The 23,990-nt window shown below is 49.9% G+C and overlaps 1 protein-coding gene across 1 annotated transcript in view; it reads left to right on the plus strand.

Annotated features, from left to right (window-relative positions):
• foxn3 (forkhead box N3) overlaps positions 1-23,990 on the plus strand; it is a 56,161-nt gene that overhangs the window by 27,428 nt on the left and 4,743 nt on the right. Inside the window, exons 3-4 of the mRNA XM_027001446.2 lie at positions 4,473-4,609; positions 12,054-12,121. Of these exons, the coding sequence (XP_026857247.1) occupies positions 4,473-4,609; positions 12,054-12,121 (205 nt within the window). The remainder of the gene's footprint in view (positions 1-4,472; positions 4,610-12,053; positions 12,122-23,990) is intronic.

Below are 23,990 nucleotides of genomic sequence, written 5' to 3' on the forward strand. Positions count from 1 at the left end.
TGATCTTTTGCGATGGAGACTGACCCCGTGTTGCCTCGGCAGAAGCAGAGCTAGCTTCCTGTTCCCCTGACCTTTTAGAGCCATCGTAGCCAGTGTAAGTCCTTCAGCCCTGCACATTCAAACCCTGGAAATAGCCCAACACCTCTGAGATCTAATGGCCCATCTGCCTGCCTGTCCAGAGTCGGTTCATGATGTACTTGGCAGGGAAGGTTACACGTTTTTGTTGATGTTCCTTTTCTGTCTGAGAAAGGAACTCCTAACTGACTTTTTAGGCCACTGCTCTACACGGAAGTTGGGTCAGATGAGGTCGACTCGGGAGCGTGATTCCGAGGCAGGCTCGTGATTCCGAGGCAGGCTCTGGTGGCTGGCGGCCATATGCCGGGTCTGTGGGGGAGGCCATATTGCTTGCGTATAGTCGCAGCGTGCGGCGAGTGTGTCAGAGTAAACATGACGCGCGTGCGCCAAGACCGACCACGGAGGCCCGCGAGCGTGTGATTCGGAGGGGCTGCTTCTCAGCGGGACTCGAACTGGCTGCCCTGCGCTCTGGGCGCGTGCGCTCGCTCGCACGCCCCCACACACACACACACACACACACACACACACACACACACACACACACACACACACACACACACACACACACACACACACACACACACACACACACACACACACACACACACACACGTACTGACTGACTCACACTCCCAGGCCTCAGCTCTCCTTCCGCCGCTGGGGGAGCCTCGTCTCTGCTCATCACATCACTCTGCCAGTGCGCTTCACCCCCTCGGCAGTGCCTGGACCCCCAACCCCCCCGCCAACAGTTGTGCCTTGTCCACATTGCTATGCCACTCCCCGGATCCTCCACCAACCCCCCCCCCCCCCCCCCCCCACTGTGTGCCACGCCCACATCAACCCCCCCCCCCCCACCCCCCCACCCCTGCAGCCTGTGCAAGGAAACCCCCTTTAATTAGGATAATGCACCCCGTAGGTAATTAACAATTTTTTCCCCCCCCTCCATGTTCCTTTTTTCCCGGCCCAGACAGTCTGGCCCAGCACACGGGCATTTATTGGTATGCTCAGCTGAATGGAGTTGCCCCCCACCCCGCGCCCCCAAAGGGTGGAGAAGGAGGTGGCGGAAACCCTCTGACCTTCTTAATACCATCAATATGTTTAGCTGAAATTGAGTGGATACGCTGATCCCATGAGGCACCGCTTGGCAACCGCATGGCTCACTCAGGGCAAAAACTCCTTTTTTAGGTACTCCCCCGGACAGAACGCAGTCGCAGGACTGAAAAGCGTCAAAGGCCGTCTACCGGCGGCACCGCTCCACCCGCCTCCGCCTGCTACTGCACTCGGCCAGAGAGAACAGAGGTCGCCTGCTTCTCTCTGTCTGCGTGCGGAGGACGCTGGTGTTGCCAGGGCTGCGCTTTCAGCAGCGGAGCGACGAGCTAGCCAGCTAGCCATTAGCGTCCGATGACCGGAGGGCTTTAGAGACCTGGCAGTGATATTATTTCACATCTTGATTTATCTGTGTGGCGGCATGAAGGTTCACTGCAGATTGCTTTTTCAACAAAGCCATTAATGGGCTTGACTCAGGAAATCGGTGCTCCGTCCAGTTGATGTGACTCACAGAGCAGGTTAGGCCAAACAGCTGGTTGTCGAGTAAGGAAAATAAAATCATACAACGAAAGAATTAAAATTTATTCTAATGAGCGCTCCACAAACTTGACCTTTGGCCACACCTTTCACAGTCTTGTTCAGGGGTCACAGGAGAGGGCAGGACGCAGAGGGTGTGGGGGAATCATAGCACCAGCCCCGTTACTTTGCGTGGGAGCTGATAGGATTAGCTGTATCGGTTGTGATGGAGCATGGCGTGTTCATAATTCTTATTGCCAATGAACAATCCTGCTGCCAAAACTATCAAACAGCTTTTATGCACTCCACCATTGCCTGTTGCCTAGGAGACCAGTGTAATCCAAGTGTTTTTCCCCTCCCTCCCTCTCTCTCTCTCTCTCTCTCTCTCTCTCATTCCTGTCTTTCTCCCCTACTCTCTGATTGGAGACCCTATTGACTCGTGCCATTGAACTGGCCTTCAGACAAACATTGCAGCTGTCAGGAGATGGAAATAAATCACAGGAAAAGTGCTCTAAAACGTATTGATTTTTCCTGATTACAGAACATTTGGAAATTTAGACCAGTGCAGCCGCTTCTATAGGGGGCAAATATGACTAATCGGATAACTTGGCTGTTGGTAATATCATACGCTCTAGGGACTCGCGTGACCTTGCTGAAGTATTATGGCCGGGGCGCGCACACAAAACATGTGTTCAGCGACAGCCTTTTCTAGGTAAATAACTGTCATTCTATGCATGGCATATTAACTCGAATCAAGCTATAAACATTTCCATGCAAGGCCGTCATTTCTTAATGATCTCGGAAGAAATTGGCTCCACTAAGTTTCCCTGTTGTAGGTTTTTCTCTGGGGCACGTGACTCTCAATTTATGATCCTTTTGGTAATTAGAATTGATTGTCTTTGTTTAATCCTGACAATTTCCACCCAGTCCCCAGAGACAAACATACATGTGCCAATATACCAGCTTTGTGTAGTATATTAGACACTCAGTCTCTCTCCCTAGGCAAGGGATAGCACTGAAGATCAGCCTCAGATTTACCAGACAAAGTCTTGTTCTTCAAACTCTTCTGCTTCCCCCAGATTCCTAAGCGTCTTTCTCTGTAGCCTTTCGTACTTTATTACATCCACTGTAATTTTCCCCTATTTTAACATTTTTTTTCTCTCTCATTCCGTCAGAATGTTTGCACACAGCAATTTATCCTTATACCATATTTTCGGGTTGAATTTCATGGTGTCGTGTGTCTGCGCATTAAGCCCAGATATGGTTTAAAACGTGCTGATGTTGACAACTTAAGTTGACAACTTAATTATGCAGACAGTGCTGGTTTGATCTAAAAATAAATGCACTTCCAGATTCTGGAGGAAATGGGATTCTTTTGCTAAGAAGGCCTTTCCCTCCCAGAATAGATGCAATATTAATTGCTGTCAAGGCTTCTCATTCACTTTAATTTCTTCAGATCTCTGTTAAAGTGTTAAAATCACTTTTACTTCTTCCATAACTTGTGTCCTACATGTTCCATATTATTACGGACATATTTTTTCTATTTTAGTTGCCAGAATTCCAGCTCAATAGTATGGAAGCTCAATAATAAAAAAAAAGGCTCCTACCTACCTGGAATAATCAGTTATCGGTATAAACCCACACTTTTCTTATCTGTGCTGCCCTAATCAATAAAGTGCATTACGTCCCCCGAGCTCATTCTCACGGGGTCTTAATTAGAGTGGCACTTTGCCGTGTCTTCATTCCAAATCAGATCTAGCTGCAGAATTAATTTATCCCTCAAGTGCATCCTCCCCGTCTCCTTTTAGAAATTGCTGAGTGTGTTGGACGGCTCACAGACGCCTGCACGAGGCCTGTTTTGCGCGTCTTGTTTTTTGTTTTTTTGTTGGTTTTTTTTCACAACGAGCCATTCCATCGCTTTCTTCCCGTTTCATTTTTCGCCTGTGGTGCAAGCGGGAGGGTGGGCCCTACGCCAGGGGACTCGTTCCTTCCTTTGGCGTAAGCCATTAACCTCGCAATTTGGCGTAAATGGAGAAATTGCGCTTCGCCAAGTCTGATAGGTCCTTTCACATCGGCCCGATATAGCGGCGCACGTGGACAATGATAAACACCACATGATGCTTTGAGTGACAGAGAAGGTGCTTGCTGTCTCGGACAGCACAGGACAAAATCATCGGGGGATACTCACACCGCACGCTTGGTCAGAGCTGCCGCGGTTTATCAAAGCTTTTTTGGGGGGTGGGGGGCACTGCTCATACTGTAACAGATCTTTGCTTTGTTTTATCAAACTTGCCTCGTGATCTCCTGTTTTTGTACTAACAAAGGATCATGCACAAAAATAGAAACTTTGTAGGAATGTTGTGCTCTAAAAATTAGGGGTTCCATAAATTAAATTCTGTTGATGGCAGGGGTGTGGACCGTAAACATATTGGAAGCTGAATATGTAGTTGAAATGATGCATATGTAGTGTTATGTATATGTAGCATTAGGTATATGTAGCTGAAATGAAAATGAACAGCAAATATTACCTTTTCTGTGTCGGTCTCATTTGTGTGACTAGTGCACTCATAATGACACAGATTTCCCTAAGTTCTCCTTCAGGGCATTTTACAAGGACCCCTGCATTACTGGGTCTGGAATAACAAATGTTTTTGTGTATTGGGTTTGTGGGGGTTATTGGGTCTGAAAAAAGAAACACCAGCGAAGCTTGACTTTGACTGCCTGCATATTCCTCCCTCCCCACTATCCTTTAGACTAGGCTCTTGTCAGGGTGTTCACCTGACAATACCTCCCGACTGCTAGTGTTTGTAATTTTCTGTCTCGCTCTTCTACAGAGTATTGGGAAGGGCTCCCTGTGGTGCATAGACCCAGAGTACAGACACAATCTCATCCAGGCACTGAAGAAGACACCTTATCATCCCTGCTCCCAAGTGTTCACCACGCCTTCCACCTCTCCTCAGGCATATCAAAGGTAAGCAAGCGCCTCACAGGAGATATCGATCCTCCTGCCTCTCTCTCATTCTCTCTCTCCTCCCCCTCTCTCTCTCTTCGTCTCTTTCTCGTGCGCTAAGAGACTGTGTTAGCATCAGTGTCTGCAGGCGGTGAAGGGTCGAGCACGGATGTCAGGGAGCAGCGCGGCGCCGGGCTCCCGCTGACGCCTCGCTGCCCCGCCTCGTTTAGAGGCAGCTAACAGGGCTGCCGCGCACTCCCAGCCGCTCACCCCGCGCGATAATTGCCGTACTGTAAAACCTAAACCATCACATCATCCTTAACAAAGGAAACGGAGCAACTGGGCAGGCATCTGCCCGGCTGGAGAGAGAACGCAAGCAGGAGTGCCTGATTGGGTGGGGTGGAGGTTGGGGGGTCCCGATTGGACAGGTCTAGTTACAGATCCGAAGAGAGAGGCCAATCACTGCGAACGGAGGCGGGATCAGGCGTTACTCATGCGTAGACAAGAGCTGCCGTTTAAGAGGCAAGGGATAAGAAGGGTGAAAGTGATTCAACTCGGGGGGTAAAATGAAGCGGCTTAAGTTCCAGGAGTTTGCGTTATAAGTGGGAGACGCTGGAGTTACGATGCACACAGGAGTTTTGGTTTATAGGCAAGGCAAGTTTATTTTTACAGCACTCTTCTTCCACTGCGGCAATTCAAAGTGCTCATGCAGTACAGTAGACTTTGGGTTAGGCGTGAGAGACGAGTTGGAGTCAGATGGAGGGAGAGGGGAGCAGGAACTGCCGTGGAGATGGTAGATCCTGCTCGGAGGTGCAGAAGGTTTTGCGTTGGAATGTTTTTGTTTATCATCCCGTTGCCTCAGTGGCTTTCACAGTGTTCCACTTTTCCATATTTGGTACAGAGAAAACAACTAAACGAAACAAAAAAAAATCGAGCCCAAAAAGCGTCGGTGCCGGTGACAGGCTGTCACCGCCTCGTCAGCACACCCCCCAAGCTCCACCAGACCTCCAGGAACAGGCCGCTGCCCAGGTCACCTTGGCCAGGAAGTTCTATATGCTGCCAAATTCTGCCGCACAGAGGGAGCTTGCTCATAGAAAAAGACTTTAATGATTATTTTGACTCCCTGTGGATCCTCAGGGTAATGGAACTGGCATAGTCTCCCAAAGCTAATTACAACTCTTCCTTAGGTTTTCCTTAAACATTCATGTAACAGAGGTTGAAAATGATCATTTAGGTCCTGTTGGCGCTCTCTCTCTCTCTCTCTCTCGCGCTATCTTTCTCCCCCTTCAATAACTCTCTGTGAGTGTGCCGCGTGTAAATGCCGTTGGGCAGTCACCAGGAGCAGGTGGCGAGAGCCGGCCTGGCTCAGGTTTGGCTGTGGGAATCACAGAGCCCTCTCCTCCCCAGGACTCCGCCCCTCATCATTAGACTCCCGAAAAAGCACCCGCCCCAGCCCCTCCATCCGTTTCAAGGAAGATGCTGCGTTCTTGTTCTTGTTTACTTAACTTGGGATGTTTACATAATGCACACTCTTTTTGCGAATATGTTGAATGCATGTTAATGTATTTTCTAAAGCTGCTTTTTAGTGTATAATGTGTGTGTGTGTGTGTGTGTGTGCGTGCGTGTGACTGCGTGTGTGTATCCATGCGTATGTGTGTGTGCAGACACACAGGGGCTTGGTTTCCTCTCCAGCTCTTGGGCCAGATGGTGGATCTGCATGTAGCAGCGTGTAATAAAGTGTTTATCTGGCCACTGCGGCTCACAGGAAGCAGAATGGCGCTTTTTATAGCATTCCTCGGGTTCACACGAATCAGCTGAGTCACACGCGGCCACTCTCCGCTCTCTTCCACCAGCTTTAAATGGAGCCCACTTTGAAAATCTCACGCTAAAAAAGTTCATGGAGGAAGGGGTTACCGCGGGCCAAACGGCACAGCTGTGCGGCCCCGTCCACATACAATAGCCGTATAGTGGGTGGGCATGTATGGAGGGGGAAGGCGAGCTGTTTCACGGGGCCACACCCTGGCGGGCCCTGGGGCCCTGTGTGGCACACCAGCTCCACAAGGAAGGGGAAGGAAGAGAGAGAGAGCAGAGCTGCGTGTGGACCGTGATCAACAGAGATAGTGTGAAGCAGGCCGGGACAGATCCACATTCCATAACACACCGAACAGGACCGTTTGAGAGAGGGAGAGAGAGAGAGAGAGAGAGAGAGCAGGTGGAACAGCTGGGCCTCTGAGTTCTAGTGCGTGTTTGCCCTTGCGAGGTTATTAGCGTGATGGTCGCCATGGCAACAGGAACGCCTCCATGGTAACACATAACTGAGACAGGTGCAGTTGCATCACAAGGCTATTTGTTGCCTGGCAAAAGGACAGGCCATTAACGCTAGAGAAATACGCTATCGCCCTGGCAACACGCTACTCTCCATGGCAACGGCAGATGGCTTCGAGCCTATTTTGGGATTTCTGTACCTGCTTTTGTCTGTCTTCACAAAAATTTTGGGATGCGTGAATTATCGGAGATGACAACTGGTCGTCCAGTAGTTTGAAGAGATTAATTTTAAATGGGACTCCATGAATTGAAAAAGCAGAAAGAAGGGGGGGGGGGGAGAGAGAGAGAGAGAGAGACCTCCAGCTGGACCTGAATAGCTGTCTATTCTGTCATCCGGGCAAAACAAAAAAAGAGCAAAACTAAAAATATATAATAAAGCAAAGGAATGACATCAGTAGCATATAAAAGCCTGTGTGTTCGTGTTTGCTCTGTGCGCTCACTCACTCCGGGCAAGTGGGAGGCTTCACCGCGGGCTCTGATGCATCTGTGCTCCGTGTTTGATGCATCTGCACCCTGCCTGCATGTGTCTGCGTCTCTCAGACTGTCTCCGTCTGACAGAATCGCTCTCGGCCATCTGAACAAGCTGTAGCAGAAATAGCTACGTTAAACTACAGCTAAATGCACACCTCGCTGGGTGTGATGCCTGGAGTCCATAATCAGACTTGGGCTCCTGTCCTCTCCTCTCTTCTCCTCCACATTCGTCTCCTTTCATAACCAACGACACAGCTCCCGCATGAGTTCCTTGGCCGACTGCAGACTGATTGGCCCACACCGATCACATTTCACGCTGCTATAAATGCTGAAAAGAATTTTTTTTTTGGGCATTCAGTTTCATAGATGTGGAATCAATAGGGTTTTTTTTGTGTTTAGCATTCACAGAATGAAACTCTGCACTGGATCAATTGTTTCCTTATATAAACTCAGTGGTTGTTCGTGGACCTCTCCCACCTCCTCTCCCCCGGGTGAATTAGAAAGAGAGAGAGGGAGCGAAAGAGAGAGAAAGACAGAAGAGTAACGGCTCTTTTGTGGGTGCTGGTAAGCAGTGAATGGGAGCGTGTCTCTGTAGATTTATTGTTCTTTGGGGCTTTTTTGTTCTTTTGGAAGTTTGTCAACAGCCCGCCTCTTTTTCCTGTGGAAGACCCATGGAAAACACTCCAGCTGGTTCCATGAACTCGATTCCTCCCCGAGCCTCATTCAAGGTGTCATTGTTCTCCGGACGCCTGCGTTTGCTCGGCTGGTTGCTGAAGCACCGGGAGCTTCTTAGGTGAAGAGCCATTCCTGGGGCCGCTACTGACATTAGCTCATCGCATTCGCACAAAGGCCACACGGAAACAAGGTTAGAAGTCCGTTATGGAAAGACTGCCAAAAATCAAGTCCTTTTCTCCTTTTTCCCTTCTCCTTTCTTTCCCAATCCGGCTTGGGTGGAAGGTTCAAAGAGCACCAGCCGGCAAGTTTCTCAGGTCTGGGAATTTCCTCTTCCCAAGTTTGCAAGATGCTGGCCGAAATTCCTTCCACTAATTGTGTGCGCTGTCCACAGGCTCCATGGCCTTGAGAATGGCCCCACTGTGAGCACCGAGCTCAGAAGCCGGGAAGAGAAAGTGAGCCTGACTCTCCTCAGTAGGAAACGAAAATATGGAAGAGTGCAAAAAAAAAAAAAAAAAAATCAAAGCAGCTGGGTTTGAAAAAGCACTGGCACCAATTAGTCTCTAGATTAGGTAAAGAGGATTGTGGCTGCAGGGTAAAGAGAGAAAGTAGCGGGCAATAGGATTTGAAATGAGATTACGGAATCAAGGGAAGGAGCAAGCGTTTGTTTGCAAATTAATCCAGCAGTCCTGCTCGACATGGTGCGAGCTGTTTAGCGGGCCCAGTCCAGAGTGAGTGAGTGTGTGTGTGAGTGAGTGTGTGTGTGTGTGTGTGGGGGGGGGGGTGTAAAAATAGCCAGGGCGTACACCCAGCAAGGCTGCCACTGGCACATGTGGTTCCCATGAAAAAGCAGAAACCCCCGAGCAGAAGAATGCCGCCCCTCTGGTGTCCAGCGCCCGACACAAATGTTCCCATTTTCTAAAACGTTCCGTTGGTCTTGGTCTTGGTCTTGGTCGCCCCTCCTGCTGCCTTGTCCCAATGCCAGCTTTGGCTGTGCTGTTTGGCTTCTTTTTGTTTTATTTTTTTTTTGTGGTGGGGTGTAAGAGAGCTAGCCTCTGTGTTTCAGAGGAGGCTGAGAGCCACTCTCCACCCAGACCCACCACACACTCCACCCAGCCCCACCACACACTCCACCCAGCGCTGCACACACTCCACCCAGCCCCACATACACACCCTCCGCCCAGCCCCACATACACACTCTCCACCCAGTCCCACATACACACTCCACCCAGCCCCACCACACACTCCACCCAGCCCCACCACACACTCCACCCAGCCCCACATACACACCCTCCACCCAGCCCCACATACACACTCTCCACCCAGCCCCACCACACACTCCACCCAGCCCCACCACACACTCCACCCAGCGCTGCACACACTCCACCCAGCCCCACATACACACCCTCCGCCCAGCCCCACATACACACTCTCCACCCAGACCCACCACACACTCCACCCAGCCCCACCACACACTCTACCCAGCGCTGCACACACTCCACCCAGCCCCACATACACACCCTCCGCCCAGCCCCACATACACACTCTCCACCCAGTCCCACATACACACTCCACCCAGCCCCACCACACACTCCACCCAGCCCCACCACACACTCCACCCAGCCCCACATACACACCCTCCACCCAGCCCCACATACACACTCTCCACCCAGCCCCACCACACACTCCACCCAGCCCCGCCGTGCTCTCCACTAGCTGGAGGCCCTGCTTGGCCTGATCCTGCTCCAAAATGGCTCTCTCTGCTACTTATCTCACAGCAACAATAGCGCTGCGATATCGTAGCGCGCAGGCGCAGGTTATATTACCGCTTCATTGTTCTCCCCCCAAACGTGTAAAATTTGACTGTCAAAACCCAGGGCCAGAGAATTGTGGCTACACAGCCCATTCTGCTTTATGATGTCCATAGCATGGAAGGAGTGTAATAACAATAAAAAGCTGTTTGCATTCATTTATTTATTTATTTATTTTGTTCTCGCAGCTGATTAAAAAAGGGCTTGGGTCGTCTATCATGAGGCATGCCGTGTCCATGGCAACACATACCATAGATGTAACCCGATGCAAAGCATATGTGCTTTTGAAATATAAACGGTGTTCGGGACTTCTAAAAGCTGTGTGTGAGCGTATTCAAGCATGCACCTGTGCGTGTGTGTGTGTGTGTGCTGGTGAAAGAGTGGTAAGGCGAGAGAGAGAGATGGTGGGGTCATGGTAAATGCAGCCCCTCAGGGAACAGACGCTGGCCCCCACATACCTCAGCTGACAGAGCAGCCTCTATTTCAGCAGGAGAGCCAGGGGTGACTGTATCGTTAAAATCAACAGCAGCCCTGCTTGGCCTCTCCTGAGCCAGCACAGAAGAGTCAGAACCTACAGAGGGCATCAGGAAGTCAAGCCAACTTAACAGGACATATACTCAAATATACTCACGCATTCCAATGTGAACTTGCAGACGAGCACTCCAGAATGGAAAGATTTAGGTAACTGTGCCAACAATCGATGCACGCCGTACCTATTTTCAGGTGTAAGGACAGAAGGAATTTAAAGTTGGAGATGTTTTAGTTGCTAGGCGACGACTATGCTAATGAAGTTGTTCGTCTCGAGCTGTGTCTCAGCTGAACCAGGATTTGTTTTAGTCATTCGCTGTGGACAGACGAAAAACATTTTTAAAAATCCATCCCATCATACAGTCATTCTGACGAACCCTGTAATTAAAGTATCCATAAAAGAATGAAGAGGTTCTAGTTATTCACGACTGTCAGGTCAGACCCTGGGCATGTGACAGGAAGAAGGAGGTGAGGGGGAGTAAGTGGGAAGACACCGTGGGTCCTCTCGTCTCTCCCGAGATGGGGCCTTTAAACGCTCCGCGTAGGCAAACACACCCGGAGCCCCTCACGCCTTCCGCCTCTGTTTGTTCTACTCCTCAATTAATTAATTCGCCCTAAGAAGATTATGAAGAGGAATGAAGATTAAGCAGAGGAACATCACGGAGCTGACGCGTTATCTGCTCGGCCCGCCCCTGCGACCGGACCAGACTCCGATGACGTCTGCAGTCCTCGCCTGGCCGCGGAACGACGCCTCCGGCGCCGCCGTTAAGGCTGCCGACCCCGTTTCCTTCGGAAAAATCGACGCTTTTCACGCGTTGTGAGACGGAGCTGGATGCGTTCTGTTAATGACACGTCTCAAACCTAAAAAAACAAAAAAACAAACCCAAAACAACAAAAAACAAAAACACGGTGGACGTTTTTTAAATGCGAGCGACCTAGCTGTTTCAGTGGCTTTACAAAGCTGGCAGGGGGAAGGAAAAAAGACGGATCATTTTCCCCTGGGACTGAGAGCGTTCAGGGGTGACTCAGTGCTGCTGGATGCTGAGTTCATTTCTGTACAATAGAGTGACCAGTGCAGGGTGTAATTCAGTCTGAAGAGTGTCCCACTGTGTAGCCATATGCTACAGTTCTGCACTCGGAACACATCAGCAAGCTTGTCATTTCCACTGAGTAAAAGCAATGATTAACGCCACTACGGGCCCATTTAGAAAATATAATGTAATGACAGGCTTACTGTACGATAGCGTCTAAACGTGGCATAGCATGTGGCTAAATGATGCTAACTTCATGGGGTGGTTATAACGCTAAGTGTGTTCTCTCTCGCTTCCTTTACATCTTTTCATCTCCTTTCCATTTCCTACCTCCTGTATTATGCTTGATTTTATCCAATTTATTCCATTATATTTCATTTTTATGTACTTCAATTAAACTCATAAATTATTTGTTTTATTATGTTAGTTTATATGTTTATTTGTAAAGCACTTTGAATTGCCTTGTGTGTGAAATGTGCTGTATAAATACACTTGCATTGCCTTGTCTTTCTCTGTGTTACTCTGCCAGTTTGTCTAGGTGCATGTGTGTTTTTGCGGCACATCAATATAACATATTTATGTTTTTATGTTGTTGTTGTTTTTTGTTTTGTTTTTTTTTGCCCTCAGCATGTCCAGTCCTCCAATTTGGCCAGGGAGTCCCTTCTACAGGAAAAACAAGGGAGTCCTCTTACAAGGTAGGAAAACCACCTTCTAATAATCTCTCTGTCTCACTCACTCACTCACACACACACACACTCACTCACTCACTCTCTGTCTCTCTCTCTCTCTCACACACACTCTCTCTCGCTCTCTCACTCTCTCTTCTGTAGTCTTCAGGAAAGCTGCTTTGGTTCCACTAAACCTGGACCTGGATTTTTGATTCACTTCAAAGCATCGTAAACAAGGCATCTTGGTGTTATTTGCATGCTCTTTATGCAAGCCACTGTAAGCAACAAAAGGCTTACATTCAAGCACCTGGCTGGCTCATAAAGGAATTAGTGCAGCGGGTATTTTATGTTTGTTCTGGTTTTAAAAGAAGCTGCTCCAAATCTGAATCCATTTTTCCTGCTTTCACTGTTATGCCATTTGTGGATTTTGGCAGCTGTTCTCCGCTGTCGCATCTCTTTCTCTCTTACTGTAATCCAGTGGAATTTCCCTCTTCTCTATCGAGAGTCGTCATGGACATTCAGAAGGGGCTTATCTACAAATCATCATTGTGCAATTTTTATTTGACCAGATCACCCATAATCTGGGCTCCAACCGCTGCAAATGCTGATGCAGAATGCCCGTCACCATTGTACAGGAGAAGTGAGAGATTAGGGGGCTTTTTCGCTTCCTTTTTCCGACCACAAAACCTCTGTTTTGATGTTTAAAAGTGAAATAAGGACACAAGTGAAGTTAGAATTAAAAGACTAAAGTGATATTTCCTGCTAAATAATAAGAATTAGGAATGTAATGTGGATGTTAATTCCTGGCCATGCCAGTCTCATGTCCTTATTGATTGGATTTGTTCATTATCATGTCGGCAGCACTGATGTGCTGTATTAATCTGGAACAATAGTTTTTATAGACCCACTATGAACAACCATTATGTACTAACTATTCAGTCACTCTACGTCAGTATGAGCAATCTTAAAGCATCTTTTGTGTGGTGGTCAAAAGATGCTGAATTTTAGGCCTAGCCCTACATTTGCTTTTCATCGAAAGGAAAATCTGAGTAAGCACGTTTAATCTATAATTAATTTGTCTGTATTGGAAATTCATTTCTAACCCCGTGTGCATATGAGACGATGATTGATGGACCGAATCGATTTTGCTCAGAGGCTGTTTACATCATCAACTTCCTAATATGAGCTGTTCTGGGTGAAGCCTTTTTGAGACGCCTTTCAGTCCCTTTCTTTCTGTCATTCTTTCTGAAATATGTTCTCTCCACTAACATTTTTGATAACTGTTATGCACGAAAGTTAATTAACCCGTTGCCATTTAGCGGCCCCTAATAGATGTTCTCTGTCAGAACTGTTTTGATGAATATGATCCAAATAGACATGTTTATAGTTAGATTGCAGACATCCACTTAGTGCGATTATGAAGACGGCATCCTGTCTGCAGTGATACAGCTCTCTAAATAGGGTTTTCTACTAACTCAATGTATATATTGCAAAAGGCAACTATACAGTGTGATGTATCAGTATTAGAGCAGTGTTAATTAAAGGCTTTAAAATTTTTGAGGTGATTATAAAAACTGCACGTTCAATTTTTCACTCTGGATTGAGCCGATTTGGTAATCCCAACAGTCAGCGATGGTCTTTTCAAACAGTCATCTCTAAACAAGTCCCGACCTGTTCACCTCAGTCGCAGAACCCCAACTCTTCATAACTCAAAGCTCAAAACACAACAACGTTAACAAAGTCATGAATAATCGCTGCTTTGATATACGGTGCATTATCCTCCACGGATCCTGGAAGGCAAAGGGGATGTTTTCGGAGTAATGAGGAGCAATATGTGAGGGAATGAGAGAACGACGCACGTCTGAATATGAAATAATGAAGCACCGCCGAACATGAAATAAACTGCTCATTTGTGTGTCACTTCCTCAGCCACTCGGGGGTAAATCTTCGCCACGTCTCCCGCGCACTCGAGCGTCCCTCTCAAGGGCCTCGGCAGCCACGCACTAATCCTCGCGTGCAGCACCTTAACGTTCCCGAGCCCGCGTGCAAAACCTGCGGCGCGCCGACCCGGCGGCTTTTGAGTTGAGTCTGCGTTCTTTCACGCGAAAGGCAGAGAGTGTAAAGACGACGAAATCAACGGATTTCCCGTAATGAATTACTCGTCGAGACACTTCGTAGAAGTAATGTTAATTGCAAACTAGCTAGAATCTTAGCGCTCAGTATAATTAGAGTAGTGGATAACGGATATTGGTGCAGCGCCGGCGAACCTATGAGGTGTTTGCACGGCACATGTCGGTTGCCCGCGTGTTATCGTGCCTAAGCTAAGCAACTCTGCACTCAGCAGATGTCCCCTCCTACGCATGTGGCAGACGTTACAGGTGCATCCTGGGCCCCTGCTGCTTCCCCACGCTCCATATAATATCACAGCCACAAAGGAGTTTACAAAACACTCTGCTAACTGCCAATTACAGCGAGCAAGCCACCGCCTGCTCAGACGCCTCTCTGAAACCCTCTAAAGGTGCGTTTCCCACGAGGGTGTAATGAATGTCAGGTGTGAGATACCATGGAAGATGGTAACCATATATAATATGTCTGACCAAGAGCAAACCGTATCTATCTATCTATCTATCTATCTATCTATCTATCTATCTATCTATCTATCTATCTATCTATCTATCTATCTATCTATCTATCTATCTATCTATCTATCTATCTATCTATCTATCTATCTATCCACCTATCCACCTATCGGGCTGGCTGGCTATCCACCTATTTGTCTACCTAACTGTACTCAGATACAGTAGGCTTAATAATTTCTAAGAGGTATTTAATAATCAGCTAATAGTTTTTTAATAGTGAGTTAATGGCCCAACGCTTCCTGTCCCCCAGTCTATTGTATTCTCTCCCAGTTTCTCTCACTCCATGACTGACACACACACACACACACACACACACACACACATCTCTCACATGCATGCGCAGCCAGCTTAGATGCAGCGGTGAGAGCTAAGCACCTCTCACCTCTTGCTCAGTTTCCAGCAGGTCGGGATTGATCTGGGGATGGTGGAAGCCCTTTTTCACACTCCATGAAAAGCCATCCAAATAACCCCCACCCTCCCCGCGCTCTTCTCTCCTTTTCTGTTTTCTCTCGCTCGTCACCCGCCCCCTCCATGTGGAGCGCCGCCTCGTGAGTTTGCAGGCTGCCGGAACGTCGTGCCTGCTCCTGAGCGGCGTGAGGCTGCCTTCGCTTGCGTGGACGTCTGAAGAGCCCCGGTTAATAAGACCACCGTAGAGACCAAGCAGACGCTGTAACTCTCTTCCCGCGGTTTTCCCTAAAGCGGGACGGGCCGCGGCCGGAAAGGGGCCCCTTTTAATCCAGCCGCGCGGGGCCAGCGACTGAACGAGGCGGACCGTGTCGGCTATTCCGTCTAAACTACACGTTGCCATTGTGTTGACTCCTCTCCCAGCCTAGCTGGAGCTACCATAAACAACCCCGCCGAGACCCCGAGAGCAGGCTTGCTGCGGCCATGGCCTTGCGCTTTAGCCTTACTCAGACTAAGTATATGAAGTGCACAGATGTTTTCCCCAGACGCTAAAAACAATGGAGGAGGAGGAGGAGCCCGGGGATCCCCGAGGACACGGCGGCCCCTCCTCTGACCCCGAGTGCTTGGAGGGTGTGACCTCACAAGCCATTAGCAGCCATCTCTGCGCTGCATGTGACTAGGACGCTTTAGAGCAAACCAGCCTGGACACATGTGTACGCTCACACACATATGCACACGCACACCGCCGATCGTGCTCCTGCAGGTCCAGTGTTCAAAGAATGATTTTCATGTCTCGACAGTCAGAGGAACATGACACTTAAAGAGCCGGCAGGCTTTTAACTCAGAGCACTTAGAGACACGATACCATGGCCACCAGGAGCTGAACGGGCTGATGCCTTCAGCGTCAGCAGCGAGGGACTGCATTCTTTCCCCTCATGGAAGATCCAGCCGGGGACTAAGCCCGCTTTTCCACGCCGCACACCAGACTCTTCGTGCGCTGCCTCTCCTCGTGCGTCCAGCATCGAGGAGATGAGGAGTGATCAGAGGTTCGACCGCCACGCGTCCGGCCATTCCCGTTAAGTTGTACACCCCTTTCGACGGCTCAAGACTCGAGAGCCGAAGTCGTTTGCCTGCAGAGCAGAAAGGACGTCAGGGTTGGACGGAGTTGTGGAACTCTTTTGTTAATGCTTTTCAGACCTTATTATTCTCAATGCCTAGGAAGAGGATGGTGGAGAGAGAGCGCCCCCCCACCACATTCCTCCTTTTATCTACTCTTTGTTAAACAAGAGTTGCATCAAATGGACGTGACAGAACTGAACCATGGTTGGAATACATTTTGCTGTATGTGTGGGTATGATTGTGTGTGTAATATTTTAGGGGTTTGTGTATGAGTGTGTGTGGTTGTGTGTATTACTGTAGGGGCTTGTGTGTGTGTGTGTGTGTGTGTGCACGTGTCTGTTCTTGGCCCTTTTCATTCTTTGCACAGCCCTTCCCTCAATACAATTTTTTTCAGGTTATCGATCATGTCATCTCATAGCATCTCTGTTGTCTAGGAGTGGATTTAAGTAACACTTATCGTATTAGCCAGCCAAAGGGCTCTTCTTTCATCTCACTTCCCTGTGCTGTGACCGGCTAAATAAACAATAAACACGTTCATTCAGAGCCGCTTCCCCTGGCCGGCACAGGGCTGATCCCGGCGCCCCGGCCTCACACTCCACCATCCTCTTACTCACAGATCGGCTGGGAGGGCCGATAAATGGGCTTTGGCCTGAGCTGTTGTGCTGCTGTTGTTTCAAACCGCCATCTGTACCAAAACCCTATTTCGGGGATTTTCGAACAGAGATGGGATGTGAAGAGCGTTGTGAAGACGGTGACATCACCTGGCTCCTCGGGTGGTGGGCGTAAGATCATTTTCCAAAGCACCTCTTTCTGGTCTCCTTGCCCCTCTTCTTGCTTCATGGCACTGAAGTTCCAGCATGAGTCAGACGGGTGACTCAGAAGTCACGCTGAAACGTCTTCATTTGGCCTGCAGCGCCTCTCCGTCAGAGAGAGTGGGCTCCGCACTAATAGCTGCACAGTCCTCGTGGGCCGGCGTCTGGGGAAGCGTGCACTCACCAGAGGTGAATTCCACGACAGTCATTCCACCACGCGCACAGCCAATTTAAAGAATATATTGGCTCTCTCCTCCTGACCTGTATATTTGAATATTCACCGATTGCCTGCAGGCCCGGCCTCCATCAGGAGGCGCGCGTGTGGGACTCGCTCTCGCCATCTCGCGCTCGCGCGACACGCAGGCTGTCGCGCCAGCCGCTGTCTGCGTTGTTTTTTCCCTCTTTCATCTCGGAAGAGCCGAACGTGGGCGACGCGTCTCGAGGAGCAAATTGAAATTGTCAAGTGGCGCGGCTCATGCTAATTGCTTTCGCGGAACGTGTGAAGTTGATCGGAGGCCGCTATTGTGAAGCTGTCCGCGCCGCTGCCGCCCGTCTGCCCGGCTCCTTTGTGCCGGCTGCGCGGGCCAAACGGATTTGCGAGGGCGTTTTTTGCGTCTGCCTGTGTGGCTGGACGTGGCCTTGCGCGTCGGGCCCGGCCCGGGCCCTGGTGGGGGATGGAGGTGGGGACTCTCCCCCTCAGGTGTGTTGGGTCCCTGGGCCACAGCTGTGACTAGCTGTTCTGCCCCCACTCAGGCCAGCAGTGGAGTCCGCTCCGGGCCCCTGTCTGCCTCTAGGACTCTCAAACACAAGCCCATCTGTTTATGGCACTCTGCTCAGCTCTGTGCTGTTGGACTCTTTCCCTATGTTTTTCCCTTCCACTCTCTCTCTCTCTCTCTCTCTCTCTCTCTCTCTCACTTTTCCCCAGTTACTTCTATAAATAGCTGCTGAAGTCAGAGGCTTTGCATTATAATATTACAAAGTCAGAAGGGGGAGGGCCTGTGTGTGTGTGTGTGTGTGTGTGTTTGTGTGTTGGTGTGTGAGAGTGGGTATGGGTGTCTGCTTATATGGGTTGATGAGTGTCTGTGCGTGTGTATGGCTGAGCATGTGTGTATACATGAGCATAAACAGAGTTCAGCAAAATCCAGTCCATGGCAATGACATGACAGAGAGTGGACTGTGTGTGTGTGTGTGTGTGTGTGTGTGTGTGTGTGTGTGTGTGTGTGGGTGTGTGTGTGTGTGGGTGTGTGTGTGTGTGGGGGTGTGTGTGTGTGTGTGTGTGTCTGTGTCTGTGTGTGTGTGTGTGTGTGTATGTGTGTGTGTGTGGGTGTGTGTGTGTGTCTGTGTGTGTGTGTGTGTGTGTATGTGTGTGTGGGTGTGTGTGTGGGTGTGTGTGTGTGTGTGTGTGTGTGTGTGGGTGTGTGTGTGTGTGTGTGTGTGTGTGTGTGTGTGTGTATAGTCACCTTCTCCTTGCTTAACTCTCAATGACAGTGTGGCATTTCCTGCATCAACTCTACCTCACGTGCCACTCCGAAGGATGTGGAACGCAAGCGGTTGCCATGGTGATGACAAAGCCCCCCCCCCCCCCCCCCCGGGGGAACGGAAGCGTCGGGCAGGCACGCTGGGTGATGCCTTCAGAGCGTGGCAACAATGGAGAACTCAGTATGCTTCTTAAAGACCCTCTCAATTATTCATCCAGCACTCAGCAGGCTGGCACCAGAAAGCCCATTTTAGAAAGGGGAAAAAACAACAGAAGACAAGGCAAAAAAAAGAAGGCTGATCTGGTGTCTGATGTGTGTGTGTGTGGGGGGGGGGGGGGGGGGCACGGTGTGCACGTGCTCATGCTGCATTCATACGCGAACACATCGTCGCTGCGTTTCAGATACCTGAGCCTTGACGTGGCTGATCCTGTGGAAGGAAAGCTGCTTTGCACATGGTCTCATTATCTCCTGCTGCCCCAGAGGGGAGACGCAGCCTGATAGTCATTCCCTCATCCCACGCCCTTCCTGCCCTGCGCCCTCCCGGCTCCTCCTGTCCCTCTCCTTCAAAGTGGAGCGCGTGGAAAAGTGAGGTAGGGTGAGACCCTAACCAGGAATGTGTACACAAGTGCGGCCTTCCCCCGAAACACCGCCATCTTATCTGCACCACACCTGCTCCATGCGTGTGTGCGTAAGACTCCACACGTGTGTGTGTGTATGTGTGTGCCGGGGTGGAGTTAGGGTGGAGCGAAGCCATGCTGACTGCTAGGTGGCTTGTTACCAGTGACAGCGCAGGACTCATTTAGCAGCTAATGTGGCGGGCGTGAGGCCCTAATCTGCCAGCGTTCCTGCGGGCTGTGCATTAGCGCGGCTCCTGCCGGGTGATCCGGAGGGACCGGGCTCGGCTCCGCTCCCGGTCCCGCTGAGGCCTGCGTGATGCGCGCAGCTCCGACGCCCCGCGCGCCCCCACCGAAGCGCTGGCTGTCGGGGGTACTGGCGCAGTGCACAGCACAGGGGTGCCCCACCGGAGCTGCAAAACCTGCTTTGGTCTTCTGCAAATGAAGAGGCTCACCGGTGACTGTGTGCTTTCTGTTTTTAGTTCACGCTAGCTTTGCTGTGGACCGTCTAAAGCTAAAGCTCTCCCTGCTATGGGAGTAAGAAGTGTAATAACACATACATGAAAACAGCCTCTGAAATAACTGGTTTGGAAGTCTCTCTCTACTCTGTATCCCTCTCTCTCTCTCTCTCCCTCCCTCTCTCTCTCTCTCTCTCTCTCTCTCTCTCTCCCTCCCTCTCTCTCCCTCTCTCTATCTCTCTCTCTTTCTCTCTCTCCCTCCCTCTCTCTCCCTCTCTCTCTCTCTCTCCCTCCCTCTCTCTCCCTCTCTCTATCTCTCTCTCTCTCTCTCTCTCTCTCTCTCCCTCTCTCTGTCTCTCTCTCTCTCTCCCTCCCTCTCTCTCCCTCTCTCCCTCTCTCTCTCCCTCTCTCTCTCGTCTATCTTGTTCTCTCCGTGTTGTGCAGGATATTGACTCTTGTTTGGGACGGCATTTCGTGTTATTAACTGCACAATTAAACCGGTCATTATTACAAACAAGTAACTCCCTGTCCACATCATTATAAAATGATAATTGACCTTTTGCAGTATTTTTTTCCCCCCAGTGGAAGTGCTCTCCTGCTTTTTTTGCTTAGTTGGGTTAGATGCTTGCGTGGGTCCTCCACCGATGAGCTTTAACTGAACACAAAACTGTTTGATTCTCAGTACAACAGGAATAGGAGGACAGTCCTATCTACTAGAAAGAATAAATTGGTGCTATTATTATATCATCAAATAGGATGATAATATAGTAATAACGTTAATGCGTATAATTATTGTTCTTGTTGTTGTTGTTGTTGAAAATCTACAGGCAATGTTTTAATTTGTGTGTTTTTTGTGGGATGAAGAGACTGCAGTTTTATTGTAGTGCTGGCACGTGTTTGTTTGGCTGAGCACCTGTTGTGTTAGTTTCTGTGTCACTTAAAAGGCTCAACCGGCAGCCACTGCCGCGCATTTCCACTGGAGTGCTGTTCATTTCGTTCTCATAAGCGCTCGCTAAAAGCACATCAGATGCCTGGGCCCCGGCGAGCAGTGCACAATAGATTTTCGTCTGCACGTGTGTTATCTTCACTCCAGCACATTTGCGCGCCTGCGAAATCAAAGGGGCGCTCTCGCGGCGAGCGCCGTAGCTGCAGCCGTCGCGGGTTCGCCTCTCATTAACCGACACCGCCGTTGAGAGCAACGCTGGGCGGAGGTGGCTGGTGTCTGTCAGGCCGCGGGAAGGTAGGAGGGGTCTGGGGGAGGTCCCACCTACCTCCGCCAAAGCTCCTCCCAGCAGCGCGTGGCATCAGAAAGGGTGACGGCGTTGTCAGGAGTCGTGAAGGAGGCGCAGCTGCCGCGGGTGTCTAAGGAGGTCACTCGCTCCTCTCCGCATGTCCCAGGAAGAGCAAGTCGGCTTGTCCCTTCACAGTGAAGCCCTTCGACTTCAGGTGCAGTTTCTCCGGAGCAACACCGGACCTTTCTCCTTTTCACTGCCTATGCGCACGTTGCAGGAATATAGAGAAGTTGCAGGAAGAGAGAAGAACAAAACCAGATGCCCTCTCTCTCTTCAGGCTTCACACGCACAACTATGGGAGGCATAAAGCCGTACGGCCGTGGTTGAAGGAGGCCTGAGGAAGAGAGAGAAAGAGTGTGTGTGTGTGTGTGTGAGTGAGTGAGTGAGTGAGAGTGAGAGTGAATCAGTAAATCTGTGAGCTATGTCTCGGGTGGGACATCTTATAGCATCCTGGGCTGAATCCATCATCATAGCTGAGCAGTTTAGTTGCCGTGGTGGCGGTGTGTTCAAGGTGCAGCCCGTGGCCGCACACTGGTCCTTCTGCCTCGCTGCTCGCTCACCACGGGATCTGTTGGCAGCATCAGCCTTTTAATTCAATCTAATGTTGTCATTCATCACGTGGAAATATTTTAGACCAAAACTGATCCCCCCCACCCCCACCCCCCGCCCCCAATCTGCAGCCTATCGTCCTTCTGGGGAAAGAATTAAGCTAAACGCACAGGCTTTATTTGCCCACTAGCAAGTGCCAAGTTTACAGAGTGCCAGGAATTTGTCATCTGCACACCCTGTCATTTTCATTTTCATTTTCACGGTGTTTCTCTCTCTCTCTCTCCCTCTCTCTCCCTCTCTCTTGTACTTTTTTTCTGGGGGTTTACAGTGGAGGACAAAGTAGAGGAGAAATCCAGTGATGTGAGGCATTTGAATGCAGAAGGCATGTGCACCGCTGGCCCAATTCATTCCTGCAACATGGCTGTGGATACGTCTCACCATTAGGCCGAGCCAGAGTTAATCTGGGTTCTCTGCGCCGCTTGGATCACACATTCATGGGCCCCAGCAGGAAGCGCAGCCTCTGATGGAGCTGATCTCAGACCAGCCCGTGCGGCCGAGTCTGCAGCCCCTGAAAGAGCAGCGAACGACCCCGCAGCCAAAACCCAAACCACAGAAAGAAAAGAAGGAAATTTACCGTCGTGAGAAATTTAACCAACGTGGGTTTTTTTCTTGTCTTTTGTTGCCTTCTGTTCTTTCGCATGTTTGGCAGAGATGCCTTCTGGGTTCGCTTGGTGGTTTTGTAGGTCGCAGGCTTGACCACTTATCATGAAATGTTTTGCTTAAGGGTGCATTGGTCACAATAAGGCTGATGAATTCGACTTGACTTGTTTGTTCAGTCAATCCAATTCATCATCGTTTTTAGCCAAACAAAAATGTGCTCTTTCTAAACACATGCTGTTTTCCCTTCAAAGAAGTGCATCTGTGCTTTATACTTTGGGGAGGACAAGCCTTGTATGATTACTAACCAGGGTGCCAGATTTGTACACACAGAAAAATATGTTGATCTCTCTGTGCCAGACTTTCTTCTGTCAAGTGGCAAAGTGGCTTCTTGCTTGTAGGGCAGACTCCCGCGTATCCGTACGGATGCCCTCGCCGGTGACCCGGATGGCTTTGCAGACGCCGCCAACCCCCACCCCCCCACCCCACCGTGACAGCGTCGTTGGGGGTGCTGAGAGGAAGGTGGGGTTAGGGGAGGTGCGGGAATGGGCGCTTCCTGAAAGAGAGACCACTCCGCTTTTGCGTGGGGACGAGCACACTCCACAGATGCGTCCGCGCGGGTCGGAGACCCCGACGCAAACATGCCGCACCGCTCCCGGCCCCGCGAGGTCTGCTGTGTGGAAACAAAAGCCAAAGAGCACTTCCCTTAGAGGGTCTTAGTCTCAAGACCCTCCCCACCAAAAGCCATAGTTTGCCTAAGGAGCGTGGCTTGTCAATAGAGCTCAGACCTGATCAGCAGTGAGGCAATATGGGGCTATTGTTCCCATGCACATAAACAACTCCACTATTAAGAACTCTGGGAGGATGAAACCAAACGTGGAGTTTTACCCCATGCTGATAAAGCAGACTCGTGGCTCTGCAGTTCAAGAAAAGTCACAGTTTAAAGGTCTACCAGTCTCAAAGCCACCTTTTACTTTAATTAGGCCATAAAGGTGCCTAGAGAACTGGGAGTGACTGAACTGGTATTCTCATTCTGAGTCTGCTCTGCTCTGCACCATCCCCCTGCTGGACAAACAGTAGTAAGACATGTGTACATTGTGGTGGTGTTTTTAATTTAAAAACAAGAATAACAGCAGCAACAACAGGATTGGGCATTTACTTTTGACTGGTTTGCAGGGGGGTTTTTTTAGGAGAATTTCAAGTTTTACAGTTTAGAAAGACCATATAAAAAGTGAGGCATAAAGAGAGACTGCAATAGTTGTGTAGCAAAAGATATATATATATATATCTCTCTCTTATATGGAGGGAGTCAGCGAAAGATACTCTGCCTTGGAGATTGATGTTATGGAGGCTCTGTTTCCAAGGCCATCTACCCAGGACATTAATACGCTTGAGAGGAAGAGGCTAGTGACTGAAAATGGCCCTGTGGCATCGACTCTGTGCATTCTGCGACGCTAGAGAGGGAGCACCAGGGCACCTACCCACAAGTCCTGAAACCAGCAAGAGCGATCTTTCCCAGTATGTGTGTTTGTAAAAAAAGCACGGCTGGCACTGCCCGAGTACATTACCACAGAGCAGTACCACTGCAGCTGTCTGTGAGTGTAGATGTGGACCTTGTAATGCCTCTACTGGTGGTGGAGAACTTTAAGGAGGGCCCATACTCAAGCACAAAAGCCTCTTAACCCCCATACACACACACACCCAGGGGTGGCAGAGGGTCTTATTCTTGGGCTGCTGGATCCACACGGAGCCGCGTACAACAGGGCAAGCGCATTAACCTTTGGGTCTGCCAGCCCGTCCCTGCTAATTGTTGCGCTGGTGGGTGTCCCTCTGTCCATTCACGTGGCCCGCTCGCTCGGCTGGGCCCTTTTTG

Source organism: Electrophorus electricus, chromosome 13, assembly GCF_013358815.1.
Source record: "Electrophorus electricus isolate fEleEle1 chromosome 13, fEleEle1.pri, whole genome shotgun sequence".
Lineage (NCBI taxonomy): Eukaryota > Metazoa > Chordata > Actinopteri > Gymnotiformes > Gymnotidae > Electrophorus > Electrophorus electricus.